General features: G+C 34.7%; 2 protein-coding genes across 2 annotated transcripts; both read right to left on the bottom strand.

Moving 5' to 3' along the window:
* Window positions 1-731: 731 nt before the first annotated feature.
* On the bottom strand, window positions 732-7868 carry LOC132052038 (T-complex protein 1 subunit eta). Its single transcript, XM_059443380.1, has 13 exons — window positions 7709-7868; window positions 5993-6253; window positions 5630-5755; window positions 5313-5516; window positions 4595-4764; window positions 4331-4466; window positions 3528-3644; window positions 3280-3399; window positions 3100-3198; window positions 2927-3016; window positions 1388-1475; window positions 1030-1118; window positions 732-885 (listed from the first exon to the last, which is right to left on the bottom strand). Exons 1-13 carry the CDS (start codon window positions 7721-7723, stop codon window positions 793-795), a joined length of 1608 nt encoding a protein of 535 aa, XP_059299363.1. The 5' UTR covers window positions 7724-7868; the 3' UTR covers window positions 732-792.
* A 10432-nt stretch (window positions 7869-18300) lies between these two features.
* LOC132052037 (GDSL esterase/lipase At1g29670-like) lies at window positions 18301-24387 on the bottom strand. Its single transcript, XM_059443379.1, has 4 exons — window positions 23694-24387; window positions 20316-20549; window positions 19237-19489; window positions 18301-18645 (listed from the first exon to the last, which is right to left on the bottom strand). The coding sequence occupies exons 1-4, from the start codon at window positions 24102-24104 to the stop codon at window positions 18413-18415; spliced, it is 1131 nt and encodes a 376-aa protein (XP_059299362.1). The 5' UTR covers window positions 24105-24387; the 3' UTR covers window positions 18301-18412.
* Window positions 24388-26226: the final 1839 nt, after the last annotated feature.

Here is a 26226-nt window from a genome sequence, read left to right as displayed (position 1 = left end):
TAAGTTATACGAGATAAGGTCGGAGTGGCCTCCATGGCGGACAAGATGAGGGAAGCAAGACTGAGATGATTCGAGCATGTGAAGAGGAGTGAGGATGCACTGAGCTGGGGGAGGTGTGACAGGTTGACTCCATGAGGTTAGAAGGGGTGAGGTAGGTAGAAGAAGAATTGGGGAGAGGTGATTAGGACAGATACGGCACATGCTTGACTTCGACCGAGGACGTGACCTTACATAGGAAGATTTGGAGATCGAAGATTAGGATAGAAGGTAGTTGAGTTTTGTCGCGTTGTATGAGTGAGAGGTGGGGGGCTAGCCTTTCCATCTCCTCTTCTCCTTTTCTTAGTAGTAGTATCTAGGTATCGCGTAGAGTATTATCCTTATGTGTGTATTTATGTCTGTATTACTAAGTGTTGCCATTTATTTTCTATCTTGATATTTTGCTGTCCTATTTTCTTGCAATCCCGACTATGTTTGACTATGTTTCTTTTGAGCCAGTGTCTATCCGAAAAGCCCTCTCCACTCCCACAAAGGTTGAGGTGTAAATAAGACATCCTACTCCTCCCGTGCATCTATTTGCGGGATTACACTGGCTTGTTGTTGGTATGAGGCACACCTTGAGAGGTGAAAATCATAACTCTAGTTGTCAAATTCTTTGGGTGAAACATCTTTAAAGCAACTTGTCAGTACCTTAAAGACTAGAATAACAGAACAAAGGGTGACTTGCAAAACCCAATATGCACCGTCTATTACTCTATTATGTCCAGTGCTAGACAAATTGGGGAGACAATGGTTTCACAAAGTCAAAATTACCTTAGGATTCTTCACAGTCTCATCTACACTCAGAATGAGGCACGCTGCTTCAGTGGCTGCATTGATAGCATTTATCTGGAAAAGTAGAAATCATTTGTAAAGGATTTTTAGGAAACAAACTTGTGAAAAAAAACTGATGATCCAATAAAAACAAGAGACGAGATGGGTGGTTGGTCAATAACCTAATTTACCAAATAAATAACAGTGAATGTAATATACCTTCACAACTGCTGGCTCCCAAACAAAATTGGCAAATGAATCGGCAATGCCACCAGTATTAATGTCAACTCCATAAGGTGCACCCTCACCTGTCCAGGATAGTGAATTATCACTAAGGAGTATGAATTTTTTTTTGCCTTTTTCCCTTTTTTGGGGAATACCATTAATCATTATTAAGGGAATATGGTAAGAAAAGAAGCCCAACATTTTACAAAAAGTCATCCCAGAAAAAACTACCAACCCTCATGAAGTGGCTAGAAAACTTGGAAACCTTAAAAGTTCTACTGTTCTTATTATTTTCCTTTAAATAAGTTACTATTGTTATTGTATATCCCCCCAAAGAAATTGGTAAGCATACCAGAAGGAAGAGCGTGTTTTTGTCTGAGCTTGTTCAGCACATCAGTTGCATCAAAACCAGCATTGTCACATAGCTGACGGGGAATAATCTGCATTATGCCAGAGCTGAAATAGTGAGGTATCACATACCAGAACATACGTTCTATCAGGAATAGAAGACATCTCAAAATGACTAATAGCCTGTTTGGCCAAGCTTATAAAAATAGCTTATTTTGAAAAGTACTTTTTTCAAAAGTACTTCTCAAAAAAGTACTTTTGGCTAAAAGCAGTTTGTGTTTGGCCAATTAATTTTAAAAGTACTTTTGAGCAGCAATTAGTGTTTGGCCAAACTTTTAAAAAGTGCTTCTAAGTGTATTTTTCTCAAAAGTACTTTTCAAAAAGGTGCTATTGGGCAAAAGCTATTTTTTTAGCTTCTGAAAAACTGCTTCTGCTACTCCCGAGAAGCACGTATTTTCTCCCAAAAGCTTGGCCAAACACCTCACTTTTTTTAAAAATAAGCACTTATTGAAAAAATAAGTACTTTTGGGGGGAAAATAAGCTTGGCCAAACAGGCTATAAGTTCCATAAAACCTCAAAGTAGGCAATATCAAGAAACTGTCCATGAAAAGAACACGGAGAACTATCTAAATGACCTAATAACATCGGCAGCCCTAGCTAACTAAGAATGATAAAATAGAGAAGTAGAGGAGCTGAGAAGTAACATCAATAGCTTAAACAAAGTTTTTACAGCAACAAACAATAGAGTTCTTTTGGAATCAAACAAGTAAATTCTCTGGTGAAAATACATTTGACCAACAAAGATTAACTTCATCAAAAGCAGATATATACAAAACCAATTATCAAATTAGACTACTGCAAGAAGGTCTAGGTCACACCCACTGATCAAAGTACAGAAGCGTGGTCATATGCACCAAAGTAGAAGAATGTGATTTGTTGATAAAGGGAAAACACTGATCAGAAGTCCTCCAAAAGAATGGGCTTTCAGCAAACCCTTTGTGCTGATAATGTATATGAAAATTTACCATACTGAACAAAAAATAAGTCCTCCAAGAGAAGATAAAAGTGGTAAGGATGGGTAACACATAAAATCATGCTAGTATAGCCCTCAGCTGCTCTCTACACCCTACGTGCACTGCCTCATAATTATCTTCACTCTTGGACCACAGAGAAAAGAAAAAAGCACGTTTTACCAAACCTTGTCAGGGTTTCTGTCATATACCAAGTCTGAAAATAAATCTTATACTTATTTCTGATCGAAAAGACCACTAGAATCTATTTCTACACTTTTTTTTAATTATATCAGTGGTGCATCTATTTCTCCAGTTATCCTAGGTAACTTGAAAAAGCTAGCAACTGATGTTGGTACCCCTCACGAAAGTGAAGTACATAAGAGAGCAGAAATTCAAGACATTACCAGTACATTCAAATAGCGCACACATCCAAATACCAGACCTTGACAACATCAGCATACATTGAGCTAATTCTAGTAAAACTAGCAAATAATTCCTCTGTTGAAGCAAAATAAAAGAAGAATCCCTACCTCAAGAGCTTTTGCATAAGAGTTTATAAAGAGCTGAGATTTCCCTTGAATTGTTCGAGCATGGTGCCTCAAGAAACGGCTTATTTCCATCTGCACCGAAGAGTTTCCTCAATCAGTACGGTATGACTATCATCACAAAGAAATCTTACCAGGAGATTGTAGAACGTTCTTACATCTATAGCACCACCTCCAGGAACGACTGTAGAGTTCTTCACAGCCCTTCTAACAATCATAATAGCATCATGTAAACTTCTCTCAGCTTCCTCGATGAACTATATAGATCATTGAAAGATAAAATTAGGACAAAACAATCAAATAATAGTTGTATATGCATAACTGAAGTGATCAAAAACCTGATCTGCTCCACCGCGAAGGACAATAGTGGCGGTCTTGCCCGAGGGACATCCACTGAATATATTGAATCTTTCATTTCCAACTTGCTTCTCCTCAAAAATCTCACAAGAGCCGAGAACCTAGATAATAAATCCAGTTGGTTAAGGTAAAAGTTATTGACCAAGATCTAATAGTATAATTTAACCATGTTATGGAAGGTGTCTACAGTTGTCCCAGTAAGACTGTGTAACAGGGACAAGGACAAAACCTCTTCAATAACATTGTTCACAGTTGTCTGTACTGTTCCCCCAGTGGCAGCCGCTACCCGCTGCAAATCCTCTTCAGCGACACGGCCAGCACAAAATATATCTCGATCTGCAAAGTACTGGGCACATAGAAGGCGTGAAGAATATCAGTAATAATCTTCACAATAATCTCCTAAAACCCAAGTGTCAGTAAGATGATTCCGGCAGAAATGCAGAAAATGTAGCCTTAATCAGATGATGGCAGCAAAATCCAAAAGTACAATTAAGCAAAAACTAACTCTTCTTTTACATCTCATTACAGCAACCAGCAGGAGAACAAGCGATGTCCAAAACTTAAGAGTTCAGTAGTTACGTGCCAAGGCAAAACTCTTTTTCTCATCAAAACTTCACCAGTTTATAAGAATTTTATGACAAATTAAACACAAGGCACCAGGTGGAGACACTATAGTTTCTTTTGGATAAAATAAGGTAAACCAGATGGAGAGACTAGAGTTTCTACTTTCCTCACATAAATTCTGTCAATTTCTAAGACTAGGATAATCTGGTTTGCTGTCGAATTGCTGACACCTCCCTCTCGAACCAAAATTTAGAGGCTGAAGGAGGCATAATGAGTTCCAAAAAAAGAAGGATGATGAGAGAGGCACATTATGACATTTTAAAACATATTTGACATGAGTACACGACTGGAAGAAACGGCATGCCAACATCTCCCGAAAGATCAGGATGCAACATTCTCTCCAAAGAACCCCTGTGAGATATGATCATGAACCAAAGCAATGGACCGTAAAGCAAGTTTGTAACCAACCTGTGTGCCAAGATCCCCAATAGCAAGTCGAGACAAAACAACCTTGGCCCCACTCTTTACACATTTATCCAACTTGTCATAAATGATATTCCACTCTGCATCAACAATTGACTGATATTGCGCTGGATCTGAGAGCCTATACAAAAGATGATTAAGTGGAGTAAGCACCTTCAGAAGTGTGCAACTTATGAAAGAAAATATTAAATTGGAGAAGTTACACAGTTATTCTCAAACAAAATCAAATGCATGTCCAAAACATACTACCTTATCTCTGCATTTTCTTTTTCTGATTTTAGCTCCAACTCTATGTTCAGTAAAAGTATCTTGGGGCTCACAAACTTCTTTGGCTGCTGTTCAAAACCAGCATAGGAGAATGTCTTCTTAAAGGCAACACCATTTACGAGGAAGGAATCCCGCATATTACCTCCAGGGACCTACACATACAAAAGGGAGAAAAAAGAAAAGGTCATTAAAAGATTAGATAAGCTCATAGAGCCATAGTAAAATTTTCTGTAACCCATCAAGCTGGGAGAAAAAAAAAGAGGGGAAGACACAGGACCCTAAATCCAGAACTAGCTCAAAGGGGCCTCACAGCGTTAAACTTTTTAACAGAAATTTTATTGGTCTCTTGATCTGTTGAGAATCAGATAACCTGTTATAGAAAGTGGTGAAAACCCACAGGAGCATGGAAACAGTACTTTGACAACAAAAGGAGCTGCACCAAGATATTTCTAAAAATCCTTACCTTATAGATCAAAAAAGCCGCGGACAACATGCAGATATATACTCAGATCAATATAAACTCTAAAATTTTCTATGCACTCATACTTTATGAAAGTAGCAGTTAACTCTTTGACCCAAAAAAGAACCCAAAAGCCAACACCCCAAAGTCTGATTAAACAACCACAACCATATAAAAGTCTGATTAAACAACCACAACCATATAAAGGACAAAAATAAATTCAGTTGTAAGATTGTATACCTTCTTAATTCCAATCATGTTCAGCCTATCATCATTTCCAATTGCAAGAACGGCATCCACAACCATGGATGCAAAGAATTCCTTCTCCCCTCCAATGAGCTTTGACGACAGAGTCGTAGCAGCACACTTAGCAAGCAGACTTTTCTTTTCTTCCAAGCTTTTTCCCTCTATGCTAACAGCCAATTCTTTTACCTTCTCAATTGCCTGTATAATCAATATCAAATTACTCAATGAATTATGATGACAAACCGTCTGCACTAAGCGTCACAAGGGGTAAGACAAAGAGGAACAATGAAGCAGGAGGAGGGAAAATCTACCATATTAGAAGCGGTTCGATAACTACGAATAAGATTTTGAGGGTGGACACCCTCTTCAATAAAAGGTTTGGCTTCCTTCAAAAATTCTCCTGCAAGCAGTACAACTGTGGTGGTTCCATCCCCAACCTGCAGATAGGGACAAGGTGTTAGCAGTGAAAAGGGGGTGGAGAAGGAACAAGCATAAAATTCCCAAGCTCTTAAGTTCTTGACTGTATAAACAATCCAACTTATGAGCCGCATCTAATGTACCTTTGAAGTAAAACCACTGCAATCGACTTTGCAGAATTGCAAAGCGTTACACTTTCCAACTTATGTTATAGCAACAAATAGCATAAATGCTGAGGCAGCAAAAGTACAGCATACCTCGGAGTCTTGGGACTTGGCGATGTCAACAAGTATTTTTGCTGCAGGATGAATTATGTCTAGAAGCTTCATTATAGTGGCACCATCATTAGAAATAGTTGTGGTTCCTTTGTCATCGTGGATCAGCTTGTCCATACCCCTAGGACCAAGGGTGGTACGCACCACATCAGCCACAGCCATACACGCATTTATATTGCTCACTAACTGTGCCTTCCCTTGGGACGTGTCCGTCCCTTCCTTCAGCAATATGATCTGAGGTTGCTGTTATTATAAAAGCCACAACACCAGATCAGAAAATAGTTTTAGGGGAAAAAAAGGAAAACAATGATACACGATAAAATACACAATTACCACATAGGTACATAGCCAATAAATCAATCAATTGTGCCTCATTTCCAAATTAGTTGGGGTTGGCTATGAAATTCCTATATTCACTCTGCCCTACTTAGACCCGTGTCATTCAAATACTGATAAAAATTGTCTTCCAAGACAAATTAGTAACAGTATAAAAACCTGGCACCACAAGTCTGCACATTCCAAATAATGTGGATCCTAAAGTCTTCGTATTTACAAATATCAGACCTTAAACATGTAACACAAAACCTTCACCATAAACACTTTTCATACTCTCACAGTTTCAAATTTACCACATCAATCATCATTCATCTGAATTTACTTCGAACAAACTAGAGAACAAATGCAACAAATGCTCAGTTGTCTCAATCAAAAAGTATGTTTTTTATTGAAGTTCATGGTTTAAAAGGTATTACTCCCTCCGTTTCAAATTGTTTGTCAGTCCGTTCAAAAAAGAATGCTTCTTTCCTTTTTTGGCGGCTCTTTAATCCCACTTTCCACGGCATGTTTAAGACCACAAGATTAAAGGGCATCTTAGTACACTCTACACATCTTTAATTTAAGACCACAAGATTCAAAAGTGTTCTTTTACTTTCTTAAACTCCGTGGCAAGTCAAAACCAGATAAACAAATTGAAACACACAGAGAGTACTATTTACAACCATGGGTGGATTTACAGGGTTGGCAACTTCCACGCAGCCTTAAGTAGGTGTTGTATGTATGTCTGTTTACACACACTAAACTAGCACCCATTACCATAAAAGAGTAGCGGGTGCAGTGATAATCCGCCCCCATACTTAATTTTCTTTTGTTTTTGAGATAATAGTCAAAAACACACCTCAGGTATCACCTTTTTTTGAGTTTCCTACCTAAACTATCACCAATTAGTTTGCAAAATACACCTCAACTATCAATTTTGAGGGGTGTTTTGCAAACTAATTGGTGATAATTCAGGTAGGAAAAGTGAATAACTGATAGTTGAGGTGTGTTTTGCAAACTAATTGGTGATAGTTTAGATAGGAAACTCTCACACCTAATAGTTCAGGTAGAAAATTCAAAAAAAGTTGGTGATACTTGAGGTGCGTTTTTGACCCTTAACTCTTTGTTTTTAGGGTAAACTCCGCTCTAGTGTAATAGCACACCACGCCCAATACTTAATATCATGGATCCACAACTTGCACTTCACATTAATGAGAAATCTAAACAGGTCTACTGAGATTTATTCTTTATAATGCTTCCCGTTAAAGTTGCTCATTTGTGAGTCACAGATGACAGTGTTTGCAGAAATGCAATGAAAATGTTGTATTATTTCAGTAATCAAAAGAAGCATATATACAAATCGAAATTAAAATCGAGGCTTACCATCATAGACGACATTGCTGATGAAGTAGCAAAGAGGGAAAGTGGAAGTGAGGTAGGGTTTTACCGTACTCGTTTAGGGTTTACACTTTTCTAGTTCGTTCGAGCGAAATGGTTTACAAGTTAATGGAGGTAAAGGCCTTACTTCATGCCCCTAGGTTATAATGTACAGGTAATTAATTATAATTATTATAAGTGATAAAATTTTATATATGTAAAACAATATGTGTCCTCCACTTATTACTTCACTACGTGTTTGGGGTCTAGGTAAGTACTCACAAGTCACACTGATTCAAAATAAGTATTCGCTTAGCCTTTTTCTCATCTTTTAAGAAAATACTAAATTCTATTATAAGAAAATACTAATTTCTAGAGAAAAAATAGGTTAATAAGACTCTTGCCTATTTATTGCTTTGAGTAAGTAGGTTAAATCTGGAAAAATAAAGTTAATTCCTTCTTGATTATATAAGTGGTCACTTATTTTGATCCAAAATAAAAGGGCTAAGGGTGTGTTCGGTATGAAGGAAAACAGAAAATATCATCCAATTTTTTCATGTTCGTTTGGTCAAAATTTTTGGAAAACATTTTCTTTAGAAAAACAAGTTCCTTAAAAATGAGAAAAATGACTTCCCTAATCAAAGTAAGGATAACAAGTCCACAAATGGCACTTCACCAATCACCCCACCACCACCCAACCCACCCTCCAACTACCAAACCCCAACAACTCCCACAACCCCACGCATCTCCCCACCCCACCACCATTTGTTTTGCGTGTTTATACACCACCCATCCACCACCCCCCCCGGGAACCCCCATCAAAAAAATATTTTTTTTCTTAAAAAAAAAGTTTTAAAAGGTTTTTTGTGTGGTTTTTTACACCACCCACCCGACGACATTCCCCTCCCCTTGCCCCAAACACCCCACCACCCCTTAAAAAGTTTTGAATTTTTTATTATTATTATTTTGGTTTTCTACCACACCCCACCCCCAACCTCGCCTGACCCGTTACCCCCTCCTAAATTTTCTACTTCATATTTAATTTTACCTTTATAATAATGAAAAGTTTGCATGGTTAAATTTGGTGTGGAGTGATGGTGAGGTGGACAAGAAAAAATTTCCCTTTTTTTACAAAAGTAAAATAAAATATATGAAATAAAAAATTTAGGAGGGGGTGGGTGGGTTGGATAGCATAGTGGCGAGGGCGGGGTAGTGGTGTGGGGTAGGGGTGAGTGAAATTGATGTGCGTTGGAGGATGGTGGTTCGGTGGAGGGTGGCGTGGGTGTGGGGGTTGGTATGGTATGGGGTGGTGGGGCTTGAGTGATATTTTCCAAAAAAATATTTTCTACCAACCAACCGAACATGAGAAAATAAGTAAGAAATTCACTTATTTTTCACTACTTAATCGAACATGAAAAAATAAATAGAAATTCACTTATTTTTCAGGAAAACATTTTCCGCCATACCGAACACACCCTTAGGGAGTAACTTATAGACAAAAACACCTAAAGACCCTTTCTAAACTTTCCGCATTTTATTCGGTGGTCCTAATTACCTCGCTATACTTGACTTTTATATAATCGTTACCCCCTTAAATAATTACCCCTCCCCCCAAACCCCATACTTAGTTTTTCTATAATCATTACCCTCTTAAAAGAAAAATGGTAAAAATAAGGAAAAATTGCTTGTTGTATGACTGTTATTTTACAATTTCACATACCAACTGTTATTTCAAATCACTTGGATTATAAAAACGCCAAATAGTGGGGTAATAGGGACCCATTACTGTTGAGGAGGTAATGATTATAAAAGAAGCCAAATACATGATGAGGTTAATTAGGGCTAAACATAATTTATGAGGGAGGGGAGGGGAGCTGGGGGGGGGGGGGGAGGTTGAATAAAACACGAAAATTTAGGGGGTTCTTTCTTTAGGTATTCTATCTAATTTATGATCAATTATCTAGTTTACCTCGTGTGTAAAGTCTTAATCTATTTGACACCATTTATTGGATATTTACCAAATTGACTTGAATAAACATAGTTAAAAGTAAGATTATAAATAGTCAAACAAAATACTCATTGTGCTCCATTTGATATAATGTTGGTATTTGGAGAGTTAATACTAAGATTATAAATAGTCAAACAAAATACTCATTGTGCTCCATTTCATATAATGTTGGTATTTGGAGAGTTAATACTAAGATTATAAATAGTCAAACAAAATACTCATTGTGTTCCATTTCATATAATGTTGGTATTTGGAGAGTTAATACATTTTTTTATATACTCGTCCTTGGGTTGCACGTGTATTTGAAGTGGTTTAGTACAAGATTTTGGATAACCGCATAAAATTATTGAACATGTTATTGAGTAACGAAAGATAAATGAATAAAGTAAAAATTTCATGAATGTGACTTTGTTAGCAACTTGAAAGTTGAGCTCAAAATAAGCCAATCTGAAATTTGACAGATTAAAAAAAAAAAACAATGCTCATGCTTGTGACACCACTGTCACCATTACAACACTCATGGTCATAGTTAATACAAAAGGAAGAAAAAAATGAATTGAAATTGAAAATTGCGTCGAAAAGACAATCTAGAATGTAGACCATAAATAGATATATGTACAAGCACCAAAATCAAATATAATCTGACATCTAAACTGAAGCATTATACATGGAAAGAGAGTCGCTTCAGCGTTTAATAGGTAAATTTGTAAATCACTCTCATTTGGTGTTAAAGAAAATAAAGGATAAAAAAAAAAATGTTTGTTATGACTCACACTCGATCAGAACCCGATAGCCACTTCTTCTACACAAATAACATTTCTTTCTCTTCAATACTTTATTTAAAATCTCCCGTTCGTTGCAAATGGCAAGAGCAATCACCAAAGTCACCCAATCACATACAGTGGTTATGAATGACAGCAGTTTTGAATTAAAACAAAAATCAAAAGAAAAGAAACCCTTAGTGCTTGGGATTTTTCTACAGGTGTAGTGGAACAAATAATTTAAAGGATATTGCAGTTTTGGATGGTTACGGGACAAGCCCTCTGAGCATCATTATATACTATCAGAAAGAGCTTGCTTCACGTCAATTAAGTATTAGTATTAATTATTGCAATGACCCTTAATCTTTCATATTCATCCATTACTTGACAAATTAAATTACAAGCTTTAAATACAGTAGAATAAGTTATCAATGTTTTTTTGCTAAAACTGTAGCCATTTGGGATTTGCTCAGGAGAAGTAAATCGGCAGGTTAATTTTCATTTAATATGGAGAGTTGTGGACTTTAATAGCTTGTTTGGCCAAGCTTATTTTTCCTCCAAAAGTACTTATTTTTTCAATAAGTGCTTATTTTTAAAAAGTGAGGTGTTTGGCTTTTGAGAAAAAAGTCTTTTGAGGAGTAAAAGCTTTTTGGAAAACTAAAAAAATAAGGCTTTTTCTTTAAAAATTTTTTGAAAAGTACTTTTGAGAAAATACATATAAAAGCACTTTTTAAAAGCTTGGCCAAACACTAATTGTTGCTCAAAAGTACTTTTTAAATTAATGCTTTTAGCCAAAAAATACTTTTTTGAAAAGTCTTTTGAAAAAAATCTTTTTTAAAATATTTATTTTAAAAGCTTGGCCAAACAGGCTATAAATATAGTGAATGGATGGAAAAATAAAAGTGAAAAAGTTCAAAGGTAAATATTATGAACACAGAGTTCAAAGGTTATTTTAATTTATTTTTTTTCATTACAGATTGCTAACTAGCTTACTCTTGTTTATTACTGTAAATTAAATGCTTTCTTTTTACTCATTTGTGGTGTATAAACAAGAACTGCGTTGTCTTAATTATATATCTAATTAATGTTGTCAAGAATCGTCTTGAATGTAGAATAATTATGCATAAATCATCAAAAAGAACGGTTATTTTAACGCACAAACCACAAGTGTAAAGCATATTTATGAGATTTGAGATAAATATCTTAATATTTATTTTAGATATATATGTTTTATGTGTGTGTATATATATTATATTAAAAGCATGAACTCCCTAACTTGAAAGTTAAATTACTAAAATGCGCTTCCAAGTGAACCCTAAATATAACTTATTCAAGCGTTAAAAAAAAAAAAAAAAAGGACAGCGACACTTTTCATAACGTTGCGTCATTTCTGAAATATCCTTGCTTCAGCAATAGGGTTGCTACATTTAGTTTTGTTCTCTGGCTTCTACCACTCAATCGACATGCAATTATTTTCTTTTATCACTTTTCCTTAGAGTTTTGGTGCTATAACTATTATGTCCACCTTTTTCCTTGCCTAAATCCTTGGCGCGCTCTATCTTCGGCAAATCAACTGTGTAAGTTCTCTCATTGCCTCCTTCGCTTTGTCTTCTAGAATTCCTATTCTTTCTTTCAAGATCAAAAACAACAACCCCATTCTATAAATGTTATTTTTCAGGCTTCCAGATATTTTTTGTCTATCTTTCTTTGTTTGAATGATTAACTCCACAATATTTTCAGTGAAAAACGATTCCATAAAGTCGGGGATAAAGTCAGTCTAACAGTTTTCTGCTTCGATTTTAATTGTGTTTGCTCATCTATATATCTTTTTTTACAATTTCTTTGGATTGCTTATTAAAAGTAATGTTGGTCATCTATAGTTTTTGGCATAATTCCTTCGTGTTCTAATTGATCCTATGTGATGATGAGCATAAATTATGATGTTTTATTAATCTACTCTGTATGTGATCGTTACAAAGTTTATGTAAACTTAATTTGGTTAATCATATAATATAAACTAATGTGGGGAGTAAAAGATTGTATAATTTAAAGCAACAAGTTGTATAATTGGCTCCTATATATTCCTATATTTTCCATCAACAACAATTATAGCCATCTGCCTTGACATTTTGTAGGAACAGTGGACCCCGACACTCACCTCCAAGTTTAGTTGTTTTTCTAATTTTTTACCTCACTTATTCGATCTTTCCATTATGGCTTGTTTACACCTCGCTACTTTTTAGGATTAGTATTTACCATGAAATAATAAAATGTCTTTGAGAAAGTGAAGAGGAGATTGGTGCCAATGTAAATACTGGATCATGAAGTTGTTATCTTATCTGACTTGCTATTTCCTTTTCGCTAAGCGAACCTCAAATCAATCCTGTTTATATTAAAATTAATGGCACTATTTTTCTGATTTATTTCTGGTTCTGAACAATAGAACAAGAAGAGGAGGGGGAAAAACAGACTACCAAAGTAACGACTCTCAAGATAGGGATAATAATTCATCTTTTGATCACCCATTTTTGGAAAATCATTTTTGAGGCCTTCTGCCTTATACACACAAAAGATTGAATTGACTGAATCACAACTCACTACTAAAAAAACTGGATTTTCCGACCTCAAAAAGGTCAATTACCGACCCTACGAGGTCGGTTTTGGGCAAAAACCGACCTCAGTTGAAGGTCGGAAAAGAGTGGGTCGGAATTATTACCGACCTCATGAGGTCGCAAAAAACCGACCTCATGAGGTCGGTAATATTTTTTTAGTCGGCTATTATTTATATAAAGTACCGACCTCGTGAGGTCGGTAAATTATATTAATAATATAATGATATTAGTTTACCGCCCCATGAGGTCGGTAAGTTATATGAATATATATATAATATATATCGTCGTCCTATTTTGCCAAAACCCGACCTCATGAGGTCGGTAATTTAGAATTTGTGGAAAATTTTTGCAAAACCGACCTCGTGAGGTTGGTAATTGACATATGTTTGCAGAAAACCGACCTCATGAGGTCGGTAATTTGCAATTCCCTGAAAATTTTTGCAGAAAACCGACCTCATGAGGTCGGTAATTTGCAATTCCCTGGAGAATTTTGCAGAAAACCGACCTCATGAGGTCGGTAATTTGCAATTTCTGGGAAAATTTTCCAGAAAACCGACCTTATGAGGTCGGTATTCTGGAAAAAAAATTGTAGCACATAGCTGTTATTCCAGCTGCCCCCCTGTCAAAATGAAAATAATTTTACTTTCAACCAAAAACCGGCTCAAATATGCCAACAATACACCAAACTGCTATAAATACATAAAACAATAAGCTACTATTACAACACATATATTACAACCACCAAAACATCACATTCAATTCGAAACTACTTCAAAGTTCAATAAAAACGTCAATTAAACATTCACAAGAGACATTAATTAAGCTACTTCAACCTTCGCAAACATCAAAACAACATTAAACTACTTCAACATTTGTAAACATCCACAAAACATTAAACTAGTCTACACTAAGTTAGTCTACAACATATTAGACTACTTCACCCCCTCGCAAATCCACAAATCCACCACCACATTAACATTCAAACATGCCTTTGTGTGTTTGACACGTGAGTCCCATCATCATCCGCACCACTAGCTAAATCTGTTGAGGAACCTTTTTTTTTTTTTTTTTTGCTGTTGTGTTCATCCCTAGAGAAAAGAGGCAATCACCTGTTCATAAACAATGGGTGGAAACTCTGTGATCAATTTGAAGAAGATTTGGAGGACAACAAGGAACTAGTAATGTTGACAAAGGGAAAAAGGTTGTAGTTCCTGATAATAATGCTCAAGTGGCAGTTCAAGGTAATAGTAAGCAGCAGAGAAATAATCATGGTTTGGCCTTGGTGCATGGTACCGTGGCTACTATGCCAATGGTGATCAATGACAACAATGAACAACAATCGGTGGAGACAAGCAAATAGCCGATTCTGAGGAGAGGCAACCAGTGAGAGTCTTTGCCGCAAGGAATTCGATAACTCCTCTAATCGTGCACTTATGTTGTCAACAACAACTCGATCACTTTCATTAGTCGGGTCTAATCAAGAGGCCATAGTCAAATAAAACTCCAAACACATCACCTCTCTTATCAAGAGAAAAAAAAGCATATATTAAGTTGTTAACCTTGTTTTAATTTAACTTGCTTTCACAAATGAAACAATGAGCTAGTGATCCAACACATATTCAATAATGCAAATCAAAGGGGTCCCGAAACATAACTAGAAAAACACTTAAGTCATGAATTCCTTTCGGGGATAGGTATTATCACATCATGGTGCAAGAGCATTGCCTATTGGAACTCTATTGAATCAAGCTATGGAACCTATCAATGATGCTTTAATCGATTTTCGACAAGAGGCGGTGAAAACAACCGAGGGTTGCAGCACCGTATGCACCAATTGATACAGAAGCACTATATTCACTATACTAACTACAAAAGCCAATATAAATAAACAAATGAAATAGAGTAATTGAGCATATAAATATAGGAAATGAGAATATTAACCTTCAGTAGCCTCACGAGGAGTCTTGAATCCCAAACCAATACTCTTAAAGTATCGATTCCCTCCATTTCCTGGCCTCTTCCCCTTCCCTGTCTTCTTAGAACTGCCCAACAAAATACAACAAATACGCAAATCTTAAAACTTTGCAAATTATGAGTACCCAAATCCGGTGAAGGAGGAGAAAGGCTCCTTCTCCTTAAGCTATTGAAAAATCATCGAGATTTACACTCGAATCCGTAATATGAGAATATCAATAAGGTCATGTATTGAGAATATAAATCGTTTTATCTTTCTTCATCTAAAAGGTGCTCGTCCTTTCCATTTGATGAATGGGGCGCAATATGTTCAAAATAAAATTACAACGGTGGCTCATAGCTACACATCTTCCTATTCCAAGATGATAATACATCTTGTGTCACTATGTCCGGACGTATGATTTATCGAGTAGTACATATTCCCGAAAGAGGTAAAGTGGGACGGATCCACAAACGGGAAGAGTGAACAAGGACAAACCTTGTTTCTCTTTCCTTTTTGAAGGTGTGGGATCAATATCATCTTCCCCGCAATAGGATAGAAACAAAATTCAAATGAACACATTTAATCACCATGCAAATTATAAAACAAAATCATATTCTGAGAAGGGTTCTTATAACATCATATCAAATAGCTAGAAGGTGACCTCTCCTGACCAAATAGCTAAAGGCAAAACTTCGAACACTAAATAGTGGGAGCCGCACCATGCCCGTGTCACTTCCCCAAAATATAAACATGCTTGTTCGTGTCAAACAAAAATACCGTCTTATGGCACTAATCTTCTACTCGGATACTTCTCAACGTATCATCAATTTTATAGTCTAAACATCGGTATTTACAACTCACTCATAGGGACTTTCGGTCGGCATAAGATTTTCCCCGTCCTTTGGTTTCGTGTTGGACCATTTGCAAAATGCCACATCCGTATATTCAGTTCTTACCAAAGATTCTTATTTGAAAACCAAAAAGAATTGCAACCAAAAAAAAAAAATTATAGTGCCCTCCAGAAGGTTATACTATGATGGTATCTTTCCGAAGTTAATAGACGAAGAGACCACACAAGGACTCCGACACACTCCACTTAATTTGGACATTTGTACCAAAGAAAAACAAAGATAAAATGAAGTCACACACATATGAGGTAAAGAATAAGAGACTACGTATATTAAACCACTTTTACACTAAATATGTGACAATACACCCACGTGTTCTTCACTAAAGTTGAGGTTTAACCGGAAATGAAACAATGTCTATTGCATATCTCTATGTTCCAAGATTTTGAAAGTTGTACCGCACCTAAAATTGGTAAACATTACTTTTGGGACTAAATATACTCCAAATTATGCTTTAAAATCTATTCGACATAATGCACCGCCAAGTAATAAGAGCACACAATCTTTAGTAGCTCAGCTTAAGAAGTTCACCGTATGGATAAAAATGATGAAAGGGAAAATCATTGATTAGAGGGGGTGTGAAATGTTCAACAAAATACAACAAATACTCTTAAAGTATCGATTCCCTCCCTTTTCTGGCCTCTTCCCCTTCCCTGTCTTCTTAGAACTGCCCAACAAAATACAACAAATACGCAAATCTTAAAACTAAAATACATCCAACTTACGAACTTGAACAGAAAAAAAAAAAAAAAAACATATAGCAATGTTCAGATATCGACCTTAGAAAGCTTACTTTTGTTAATTTCCTTCCCATCATTCATTAGCCCTCGACCGATGCGGAGGAGCTAGCTAGGCATTCCGACTACTACTAGAACTAGATAGGAAAATCAAGACAAAGAAGGGTTGTTAGCTTTCAAAGCATCTATAGAGGGAAATTTATGAATTGATAAATATAGAAACGCATGTATAAGCTAATAAATACAAATCACTAGGTTTTTTTAGAGAACCAAAGAGATTTCTTAATAATTCTAGGTACGTACTAGCACAATTTAATCTAAGAAAACAAAGAAAGCATACCTCAAATCGACAGATAAGCGCTTGCCGACGCAACGGCAACATACGGCGGCGACGGTGACCGGAAGGTGGCGACGGTGACTAGCAGCGGCGTTATTAGGAGAGAGAGGGAGAGAAAACGTTATCAAAAGAGAGAGAAAGGGAAAAGGCTGTGGACGGCGACGACAATGGCCGATGGCGGCGAGCGTCACTGGCAGCTGACGACTGTGACTGGCAGCTCTGTTATTAGGAGAGAGGGGGAGAGAGAAGGTGAGAGGAAAAGAGAGAGAAAGGGGAAAGATCGATAAATTAAAGAGTCTGTATTTTATGTTTTTTGACAATTATACCGACCCCGACGAGGTCGGTATGTATATTATTTTTTAATTTTATTTTTAATTTAAAGAATACCGACCTCACGAGGTCGGTTTATTAAAAATAATTTAAAATTGTCGGTATTCTTTTAAATTAAAAAATAAAATTATAATATTTTGCATAAAGTGAATTTCCCGACCTCAGAGAGAGACGGTGATTTTTATTTTTTGAAATTTTGGTACAATATTACCGACCTCATGAGGTCGGTTTATTTTAAAAAAAATTGAAAAATAAATATTACGATTTTACCGACCTCATGAGGTCGGTTTTTTTCCGACCTCAAATGAGGTTGGTTTTTGAGGTCGGAAAATCCAGTTTTTTTAGTAGTGACTCTTATATATTTTGTCACGATCACCTCATATTCATTACCTTGTTCCTGTTAATTTCTTAAATTTAATTATATGCTGCACCAACTGAAGTTTTTCACAAGATAGGAAAATAGATTAAGAGACCTTTCTAAAACAAATTTCTTTCTGAGTTTTCTCCGCGTAAGATTCAAAAGAAAAAAGAACCATTGAAGTGTTCTCTTGTGCAGCTAATAAGAGATTATATGACTACTATGGTGTGTCTTTATATTTATTTTTTAGAAACCAATATAAGAGAATCACGAATCTCATTGCAATTATAACAGTAAAATCACATCAAAATAAAATGAAGGATGCCTAGGCTTATGTAATTATTAAAGGATTTTTTCTAAATATTGGATACTAAAGTCCAAATTTTCTTTTTCTATATCTTGTACAATATTCTTCTCTTAAGGATAAAAAAGTTGATACATTTGAAAGAAATTCTAAGAATGATGAAATGTTTGTAGTAATGAGCACATTTGATAAAGCTAAAAAAGATGCAGAATTTGCATAAGAAACATACTCCAGCTTTCACACTTTCGGAAGGAATATCAGTCGACATTAACTAAGAGCGACTAGGTGACATGAAGTCTTTGATTTTATAATATTGATATCATTTTACAACCATGTACTATATGACTCGGAAGTCAAAATACACGTGCAGCGCACGTGCCGAGAAACTAGTATATATATTAAACTTGTGATAGGATTTTAACATTTGCAGGGTACACTTCCGCTTTGAGATTGGAAGAAAAGGCCTTGTTAGCAAGCACAACGTTCACTGCTTCAGTAGGATGCAACCCATCAAAATAGACATATGCATTCCTCTTTGAACAAACATTTCCTCCTTTTTTGCATAAAGTTCCTGTTCCACCTTCTTCTATTGTTGCCACTTCACAACAAGGGTTCTTGGTATCACTAAAACCTATACATAAATAAACAATCAACCAAAAACATGTCAAAATTTGACTTGTACGCTCTGACTTATTTGTGAAATATTGTTTATGTGAAGTGGGGATCAAAAAATCTTACAACAACCTAAATGAGTGGACATAGTATAACTCATTACAAGCCTTTTACTGTGTAGAATACTCAAAGGCAACTGTTAGTATTAATGCAAAAAAAATAAAAAAGCCCCTTTTGCCCTAATTTATGTGATATACTTTTTTTATAGTCTATTCTAAAAGTAACAATACCTCTAGTTTAATTTTAAACTTTTCATTTTACTCTTCATGAGATGATTGATAACCACATATATATCTATGACTTATTTTAGACCACAAGTTGTTTCAAAGGTCTTTCATTCTTTTTTAAAGACTTAAACTGTATGCCCCGCCAAAGTGCATCACATAAATTGAGACCGAGGGACTATTAACTCTTAACTACTTGTATCATAAAATGTTAAAATTTGCTTCTTTTTTCTTCCTTATTTTAAATGGTTGTTCTAGGCTCATAGGCATTCAAAAACTTCAAATGTAAACTAGAAAATAGAGAGAAAGGGAGTGAAATTGCTGACCTTTGGGAGTAGGGTTTCCCAAAATATCCATAATGATCTTGTAAGCATTGACAAAGACTAGTTTAGAACCAGGCACTTGAAGCCCAATGGAATCAACCAAACTCCTCAAGTTAGTGTTGAATAGAAGTGCAGCTTTATTCAAACTTTCTATGCAGCCAGTAGTCATCGGATTTCTAGCTCTGGCCATTGGGCTGCACCCATTGGGATATAATGCCATCACCACAAATTTCCTAGCTCCCATATTATACAACCTCTGCAATATATAGGAAAATATACTTATTTATGTACTTGGATTAGTCACACTAACTAATAAAAGCAGCAGCACATTTCATATGTTTCATTATTAAAATATAATCAAGTGTTATTCAACATAGTTTGTTAGTGAATTAATGAGGTGCAACTCCAGGGGAGCTAGCTAGGAGGCGCAAGAGGGTCCATTCGAATATTATTCCTTTCATGAAAAATATTGTAATGTATATATAAGGTTAAAATTGGTTTTTATGCATACATAGCATGTTGAATTCTCTTGTATTCTTCTTGTATTTATATGTTCATATTTTAAATCTCCTTAATCATGGTTCTGCCCCTTAGTTCAATATACTTGATGCAACTCCATACTATAAGTCACTTAAGTGTATGCTCAAATAATCTTTGCAAGTGCTTCTCCCATCTGCTATTCCTTCCCGTACGTAAAATGTTGGTGTTTACTTCAAAATTTTGAAGAAAAATAATAAAGAAGATTCCACTTTGTTTTCACAAATTTGTTTTTCAACCAAATTAACATTAAGAAAGAAAGGTTCAGTTCTAGTAAAAGGTTAAGAGCCGCTCAAAATTAAAGTAGTTTTTCATTCAACGAGATTTATGGTGGAGTAATAAATACGATTTTATTCTTATTATTCAAAGGTTTCGAATTCAATCCATAAGTACAATGTCCCTATTGAAGCGGAAACAGGGACCAAAATATTTGTGGATCTTTCTTCTAAATTTTGAATAGTCAACAAGCATTGTACATGAAAACGACAGGAATGCCTGTAAAATAAAATAAAATAATTTAAAGCATACTATGTATAAATGCAGACCTTGATTTGGTGAGAGAGTGTAAGGGTCAAATTTGCAGTGAAATCTTGAACAGTAATATTGTTGTTGGCTAAGCCCAGGAAGTAGTTGAGTGAGTAGTCATTTCCTCCACTTCCCACTACAAACATGTAATCCTTCAGTGATTCTTTGCTTTTGCACCCTAGCTGCTCCTCCAACTCTGGCAATGTCACATTCTCAAAGTTTCTGATTTGTTGATTCAAACTAATCACTTCCCCCTGAAATTTTTTAGCAGCAAAATATTAACATTATTCTTTTTGTCTCATTTTACATGATTATATTATATTAGTACTATTATTTAATGGTATTCTTTTATTACAATCTTTTTTTTAGAAACGATAATAATATTATAACATTAAACAAGATCATTACAAAACACTGGATCCTCACGGACCAGAGAGTCATGTTTGAAACAGTTGCTACTAGTAAGTTGTAACACTTGTTCTATTTACAGAAATGCTTCTAGTAAGAGTAATTCCTAACATGTCTAATCTAATTTCTTCTTTAGCAAACACAAGGGGAACCTTGGAAAATATTACATTTCCAAATAGCTGCTACCTTGTTCCTTGGGTAGAAAACCTGTGACGCTATTTTGCCCTTTTATATGTAAGTATTAAAGGAGTAATATTTGTTGGCTTTTCTTGTGTGTTCATTGAAGTCAAAAGGGAATATTCATTTTTTGTGAGGCAAACCTCTCAGTCACATTCTTGGCAATTATAATAGCCGCAGAATTTGGCAACATATGAGGTTGTATTAGCTCAAAGTTCCAAATGTTTCAAGAGGCAAAAGATGATAATCCCCAACCCACCCCCCCAAAAGACAGTAGTAGTAGGGGTTATCCCTTTTAACTCTTTATTTATATTACGGAAAAGGCCAAATATACCCCCGTACTGTCGAAAAAGGGTCAAATATACCCTTCGTTATACTTTGGGTTCAAATATACCCTTACCGTTATACTATTGGCTCAAATATATCCCTCTACCGTTAAAGTTGTCTAAGGTGGAACCCAATCCCACATGACACTAATATTATAATGAGTTGGACACCATGTGGCATGCCACCTCACTAACCAAATCCACCACCTCCCCCTCCTTCCCTATCATCTTTCACCATTAATTATCAGGTTTGGTATCTTATAATCGTCAGTTTTTTTGTTTTTTCAATTGACTAATACTACTAATAACTTTCATGAAAATTTTGAAGCTGAAACCCATTTAAACAATTTTAAAAGAAAAACTTAATAAAAAAGTGAAGCATTTGAATTCGTCAATTTCTCAATTGAAACCGAATGATGTACGATTCTCATTTATAATTGAGGTTATTAAATCATTTGGCCCGTAACATCTAGTTTGATTCCACAGGAAAAGACAAACCAAGTACTCCATCTTTGTGTTAAATTTGGTGAAGAAAACTGGTTATGATTCCAAAGGATCTATCAAAAATGTGAAAATGGTGGTGGGCATTAAGGGTGTAGAAGCGGTGGAGGGGAGGTACTAATTAATGGTGAAAGATAATATGAAAGGACGGGGAGGTGGTGGATTTGGTTAGTGAAGTGGCATGCCACGTGGTGTCCACCTCATTAAAATATTAGTGTCATGTGGGATTAAGCTTCACCTTGGACAATCTTAACGGTGAAGGGGTATATTTGAGCCAATACTATAACGATAGGGATATATTGGACCCAAAGTATAACGAAGGGTATATTTGATCCTTTTTTGATAGTACAGGGTATATTTGAGCCAATACTATAACGGTAGGGATATATTGGACCCAAAGTATAACGAAGGGTATATTTGATCCTTTTTTGATAGTACAGGGTATATTTGGACCTTTTCCGTTTATATTATCACTAATTTAAGTTTAACATTAATTGTTTTTTAAAGTAACCAATATGGAGAGATATAAAGGTAATTTTGTAAATGTGCATTTTTATCTATGAGTTCTTAAATAATGTGTAAAAGAAAAAGTGAACAAGTAATATGGGACGGAGAGAGATTTTCTTAAATTAATTTACAACCAAAGTGTGCTCGCCTCGCTGTAAATTCCTAATCTATCTATTCATATACACAAAAGAGAAAGTCAAAGCTGACTCTAAACAAGTTTCTTCCTTTTTTGGTCAACCAGTGTGATTTGTGTGCTAGTTTTCCAAAAAAGTTTTCCTTCATTTATAAAGGGGCGGTTAGCACTTATTAGTAACAACGTACAGTAGCAACAATAAATTGAAAAATAAATTGAAATTATTAATAATAATGATATTTTTTCTACTGTAAATTCGCGGGCTGTCTATATTATCTGTCTTTAAAAAAAATTACAGATCACTTTAAAAAGATACTCCCTCCCTCCAATATTTCTTATCCACTTTTCCCTTTAAACCTTTTTAAGAAATCATAAATAGAAGTGTGCTTTTACAACATTATATTTATCTCTATCCAATAAATTGTACTCTAATCAATATTGGTTACTTTCAAAAGCAATTAATGCTAAAGGCCACTACTAAAAAATCACTATTTTCCCACTGAATTTTCCATTGAAATTGTTCAGTGGCTATTTCCTGCTGAATGTCAGCGGAAAAAACCTAAATAGTAGAACAAATAGGAAGTTTCCCTGCGTTTCAATGGGAACATGTTTCCACCATGCTTTTTTCCCAGTGAGATTGGTCGGTGGGAATTAGGTGAAAAAAATCATATTTTATAGCACAAATTTCCCAATGAATGTCGGATGAAAAAACCTATATTTCTAGTAGTGGTCAAAATAGAAAAACTTTAATTAATTCTATCTTGATTTTGTAAATGGACAAGTATTTTAGGATCGATATATTTATTAACGTGGCTAACTAATAGGGGACGGAGGGAGTACTTCATTATGGCTTAATAGGATGTTTGTCTAACTATCTTTATCTCTCTCTTAAATATCTCACTTAATTATTATAGTGCTAATACTTTACTATTCTCTCAGTTCACTTTTATTTGTTCATTTTGAATTTTTCACATTATTTAAGAAATAATAAATGAAATACATAATTTACCAATGTATTCATATTAATTGATGCATATTTTTATTGGATTTCAAAAATGTTTTGATGTGAGTAATTAATACTTTGGGTAAAACAGGAAAACATAAATTGTCTTATTTTGATACGATAAAAGTGACAAGTAAAAATGAAAATCTATTTTTGAAATACTGGACAAGTAAAAGTGAACGGATGGAGTAGTTAAAGCAGTAAGGATGAATTTGATACAGCGAAGATAATAGATGCTTTTTTTTCTCTAAAATACCAAATATTTTCGAACAAATTCGATTTACCAAAACTAATACTATTTGAGACAAAAAGAAATATACTAACAAAAATAAATAGTACTTACAGCAACAGAACCAGTGTCATCAAGAATACCAGAACCACCAGAACCAAAGTTAACACCATGAATAATTTTGCTTCCTTTAGTTGAAGGATCATTGAAAGTTGGAATATAGAATGGAAGCTTTAGATGGTCACCAAGAAGGTCAATTACATTCTTGCCATTGGTGAATCTCCCAGAAGGTCCAAATAAAGGGAAATCTACTCCATAAGGCAAGTAATTTGCCTTAGCCAATGAGTTTACAAGAAAATTGTTGTTGCCACTGTCAACTACAGAACTTCCAAACACAAACATCCCTTGGACTTTGTTGCATTTTTCATCATTTGCTGCAAATTTGCAGTCACCATTACATGGAGAAAGAAAAACAAAGCTTAAGATCATAAGAAGAAAAAATGGAATCTTTGTCTTTAGAGACATTTTGGTTTTCTTTTTCCTCCCTTTTTTTGGCTAAAGTACAATTGGGGTTGTGGTCAAGATGTCCGGGTAGATATATATACTTATATGTCCTTATAGACAAGTTATTTAATGCTGCTGAAGGTCAACAAAGAAGAAAAAAAGAATTGATGAAAAGAGAAGGTGAAGAAGAATTAGGATGATGCAAAAAATTTGGTGATTTCACCAGATTTGTTCAATTTTTTGGCGGACCAATATTTGGTATTCGTACTTAGAATAGGTCGAGATGCGTACAAACTGATCCAAATACCAGAAAAATTTGACTATTCCTACTTTGGATTGCTAGGCACGAAATAAATACTTCTCCATATACACTAAAATGTTATTGCAAACGTTTAAAAGTGGAGGATGATTCTCATGTTACAGATTACTATTTATTGAAGTAAAATCGGAAAGCATTAAATTGTTTTAAGACAGATATCTACGTACAGCTTTATAAATGTATATATAATTTTCAGTTGATTATGCTACGATAGCGTGTTAATTAGTCTTGCTTTGCCAAAAAGTCACTCCATTTCTTTCAATAGAAAAAAAAAACATTCAAGTCCATATCTATTATCTTCCGCACGAAATAAATACTTACTACAATATACTTAACAATAGCAAATGTTTAAATTGCAGGATGACCCCCACGTTACGACTTATATTAAATAAAATAGGAAATCACTGAATTATCTTAAGATAGATATTTACATTTCTTAAAATGTATATATATAATTTCCATCCGTTTGTGTTAGGTTAAGAAGCTAATCAATCTTGCATGCTTTGCGAAAAAGCAACTCCCTTTTTCTCTTTAAGTCCACATCTTAGGTTATTTTAAAAAAATTACACCATCCTAATTTTTCAGTTATTTTATTTTGTAAAAAAATTAGAGAACGTTGGGATCATCTCGGTTTTTAAAAATTAATTAATTACTAATTTTAACTATTTTAATATTTAAAGTGTCACCTAAAAAAATACACCACCATTAAAATGAAGATAGAACCTCCAAAACCTGTTGTCGAGCAACAACATCAAATAAAGTCCCTATTTGTTCAACTTATGAAATATTTAATGTAAAAGCTATTAAAAAAAAAATACATAGTAATTTCCCTGAAATGTGTTATATCAAGTAGCAAGACAACAACGATGGCTTCATCGCGACGTGAATCCTAAACTTCATTGACCAGGGAGAAGAATAATTTGCCCTCCATAATGTTCATTCACACCAAAAGCTTGTAGGCATTTCAATCATTAACTAATTTGAACATATACGTCAAACGTAGTAAAGAGACTTTAGGATGAGGTTTCATGTTACAGTGCTAACTATTTATTGAAAAAATGCCTACTTAAATCATCTAAATTGTTTTAAGATAGATATCTAGGTACAGCTTTATAAATGTATATCAACTAAATTTTCAGTTAAGTGGCCAAAAATCTTTGTTATATTTGAACAGAACTTATAAAATATATTTTATATATTCAATTTAACATATTTGTAATATATAAAATATATTTCTACATGTAAGACTATTCGGTTCGGTTCGAGAATAAATTTTGTATAAATTATACTTAACAATTAGCAAATGTTTAAATTGCAAATAAAAATCCACGGTTTTATTAAAAAACACTATAAATCGGTTCGGTAATTATCTTAAGATAGATTTTCATATTTTTTTGACAATGTATATATAAAATCTAACGGTTTGTGTTAGGTAATAGAGGTTTAATCACATCTGGGAAATTTGTCTAGAAAAACATGATTTTCCCATCATTTCCTTAAGTCCACATCTTAGGTTATTTTAAAAAAATTGAAATCCTAGGGAAACTTCCTAATTTTTCTGTGTGAAAACACTATTATTTAGTGTTTTCCCACCGACATTCAGTGAAATAGCCATTAAATATTTTTCAGTGGGAAAATAGTGATTAGTGATGAAAAGTGTTCACTTTAGATAAATTTAAAACCAAAAATACTTAGCAATATATTTAAGGGACCATTTTGAACCTACCCTAAACATAAAAAGACCAATTTCATCATAAATCGTATGTCCTGTTAGAAATAAGTCGATTTACCACTTTAATTATTTTTTTTTCGTAATGACGTTCT

Source organism: Lycium ferocissimum, chromosome 4 (assembly GCF_029784015.1).
Source record: "Lycium ferocissimum isolate CSIRO_LF1 chromosome 4, AGI_CSIRO_Lferr_CH_V1, whole genome shotgun sequence".
Taxonomy (NCBI): Eukaryota; Viridiplantae; Streptophyta; class Magnoliopsida; order Solanales; family Solanaceae; genus Lycium; species Lycium ferocissimum.
This window is presented reverse-complemented; position numbering and strand designations above follow the sequence as displayed.

What these genes read in the sequence shown, in the direction of transcription:
- LOC132052037 (XM_059443379.1), bottom strand. Translation starts at nt 24,104, where the DNA reads ATGTCTCTAAAGACAAAGATTCCATTTTTTCTTCTTATGATCTTAAGC. An exon ending in CACTCTCTCACCAAATCAAG is followed by an intron (nt 19,490 to 20,315) that starts GTCTGCATTTAT and finishes TATATATTGCAG; the next exon opens with AGGTTGTATAATATGGGAGC. An exon ending in GGGAAACCCTACTCCCAAAG is followed by an intron (nt 18,646 to 19,236) that starts GTCAGCAATTTC and finishes ATTTATGTATAG; the next exon opens with GTTTTAGTGATACCAAGAAC.
- LOC132052038 (XM_059443380.1), bottom strand. An exon ending in AAAGAAAATGCAGAGATAAG is followed by an intron (nt 4,467 to 4,594) that starts GTAGTATGTTTT and finishes TCTTTTGTATAG; the next exon opens with GCTCTCAGATCCAGCGCAAT. An exon ending in AAAACACGCTCTTCCTTCTG is followed by an intron (nt 1,119 to 1,387) that starts GTATGCTTACCA and finishes TATCCTGGACAG; the next exon opens with GTGAGGGTGCACCTTATGGA.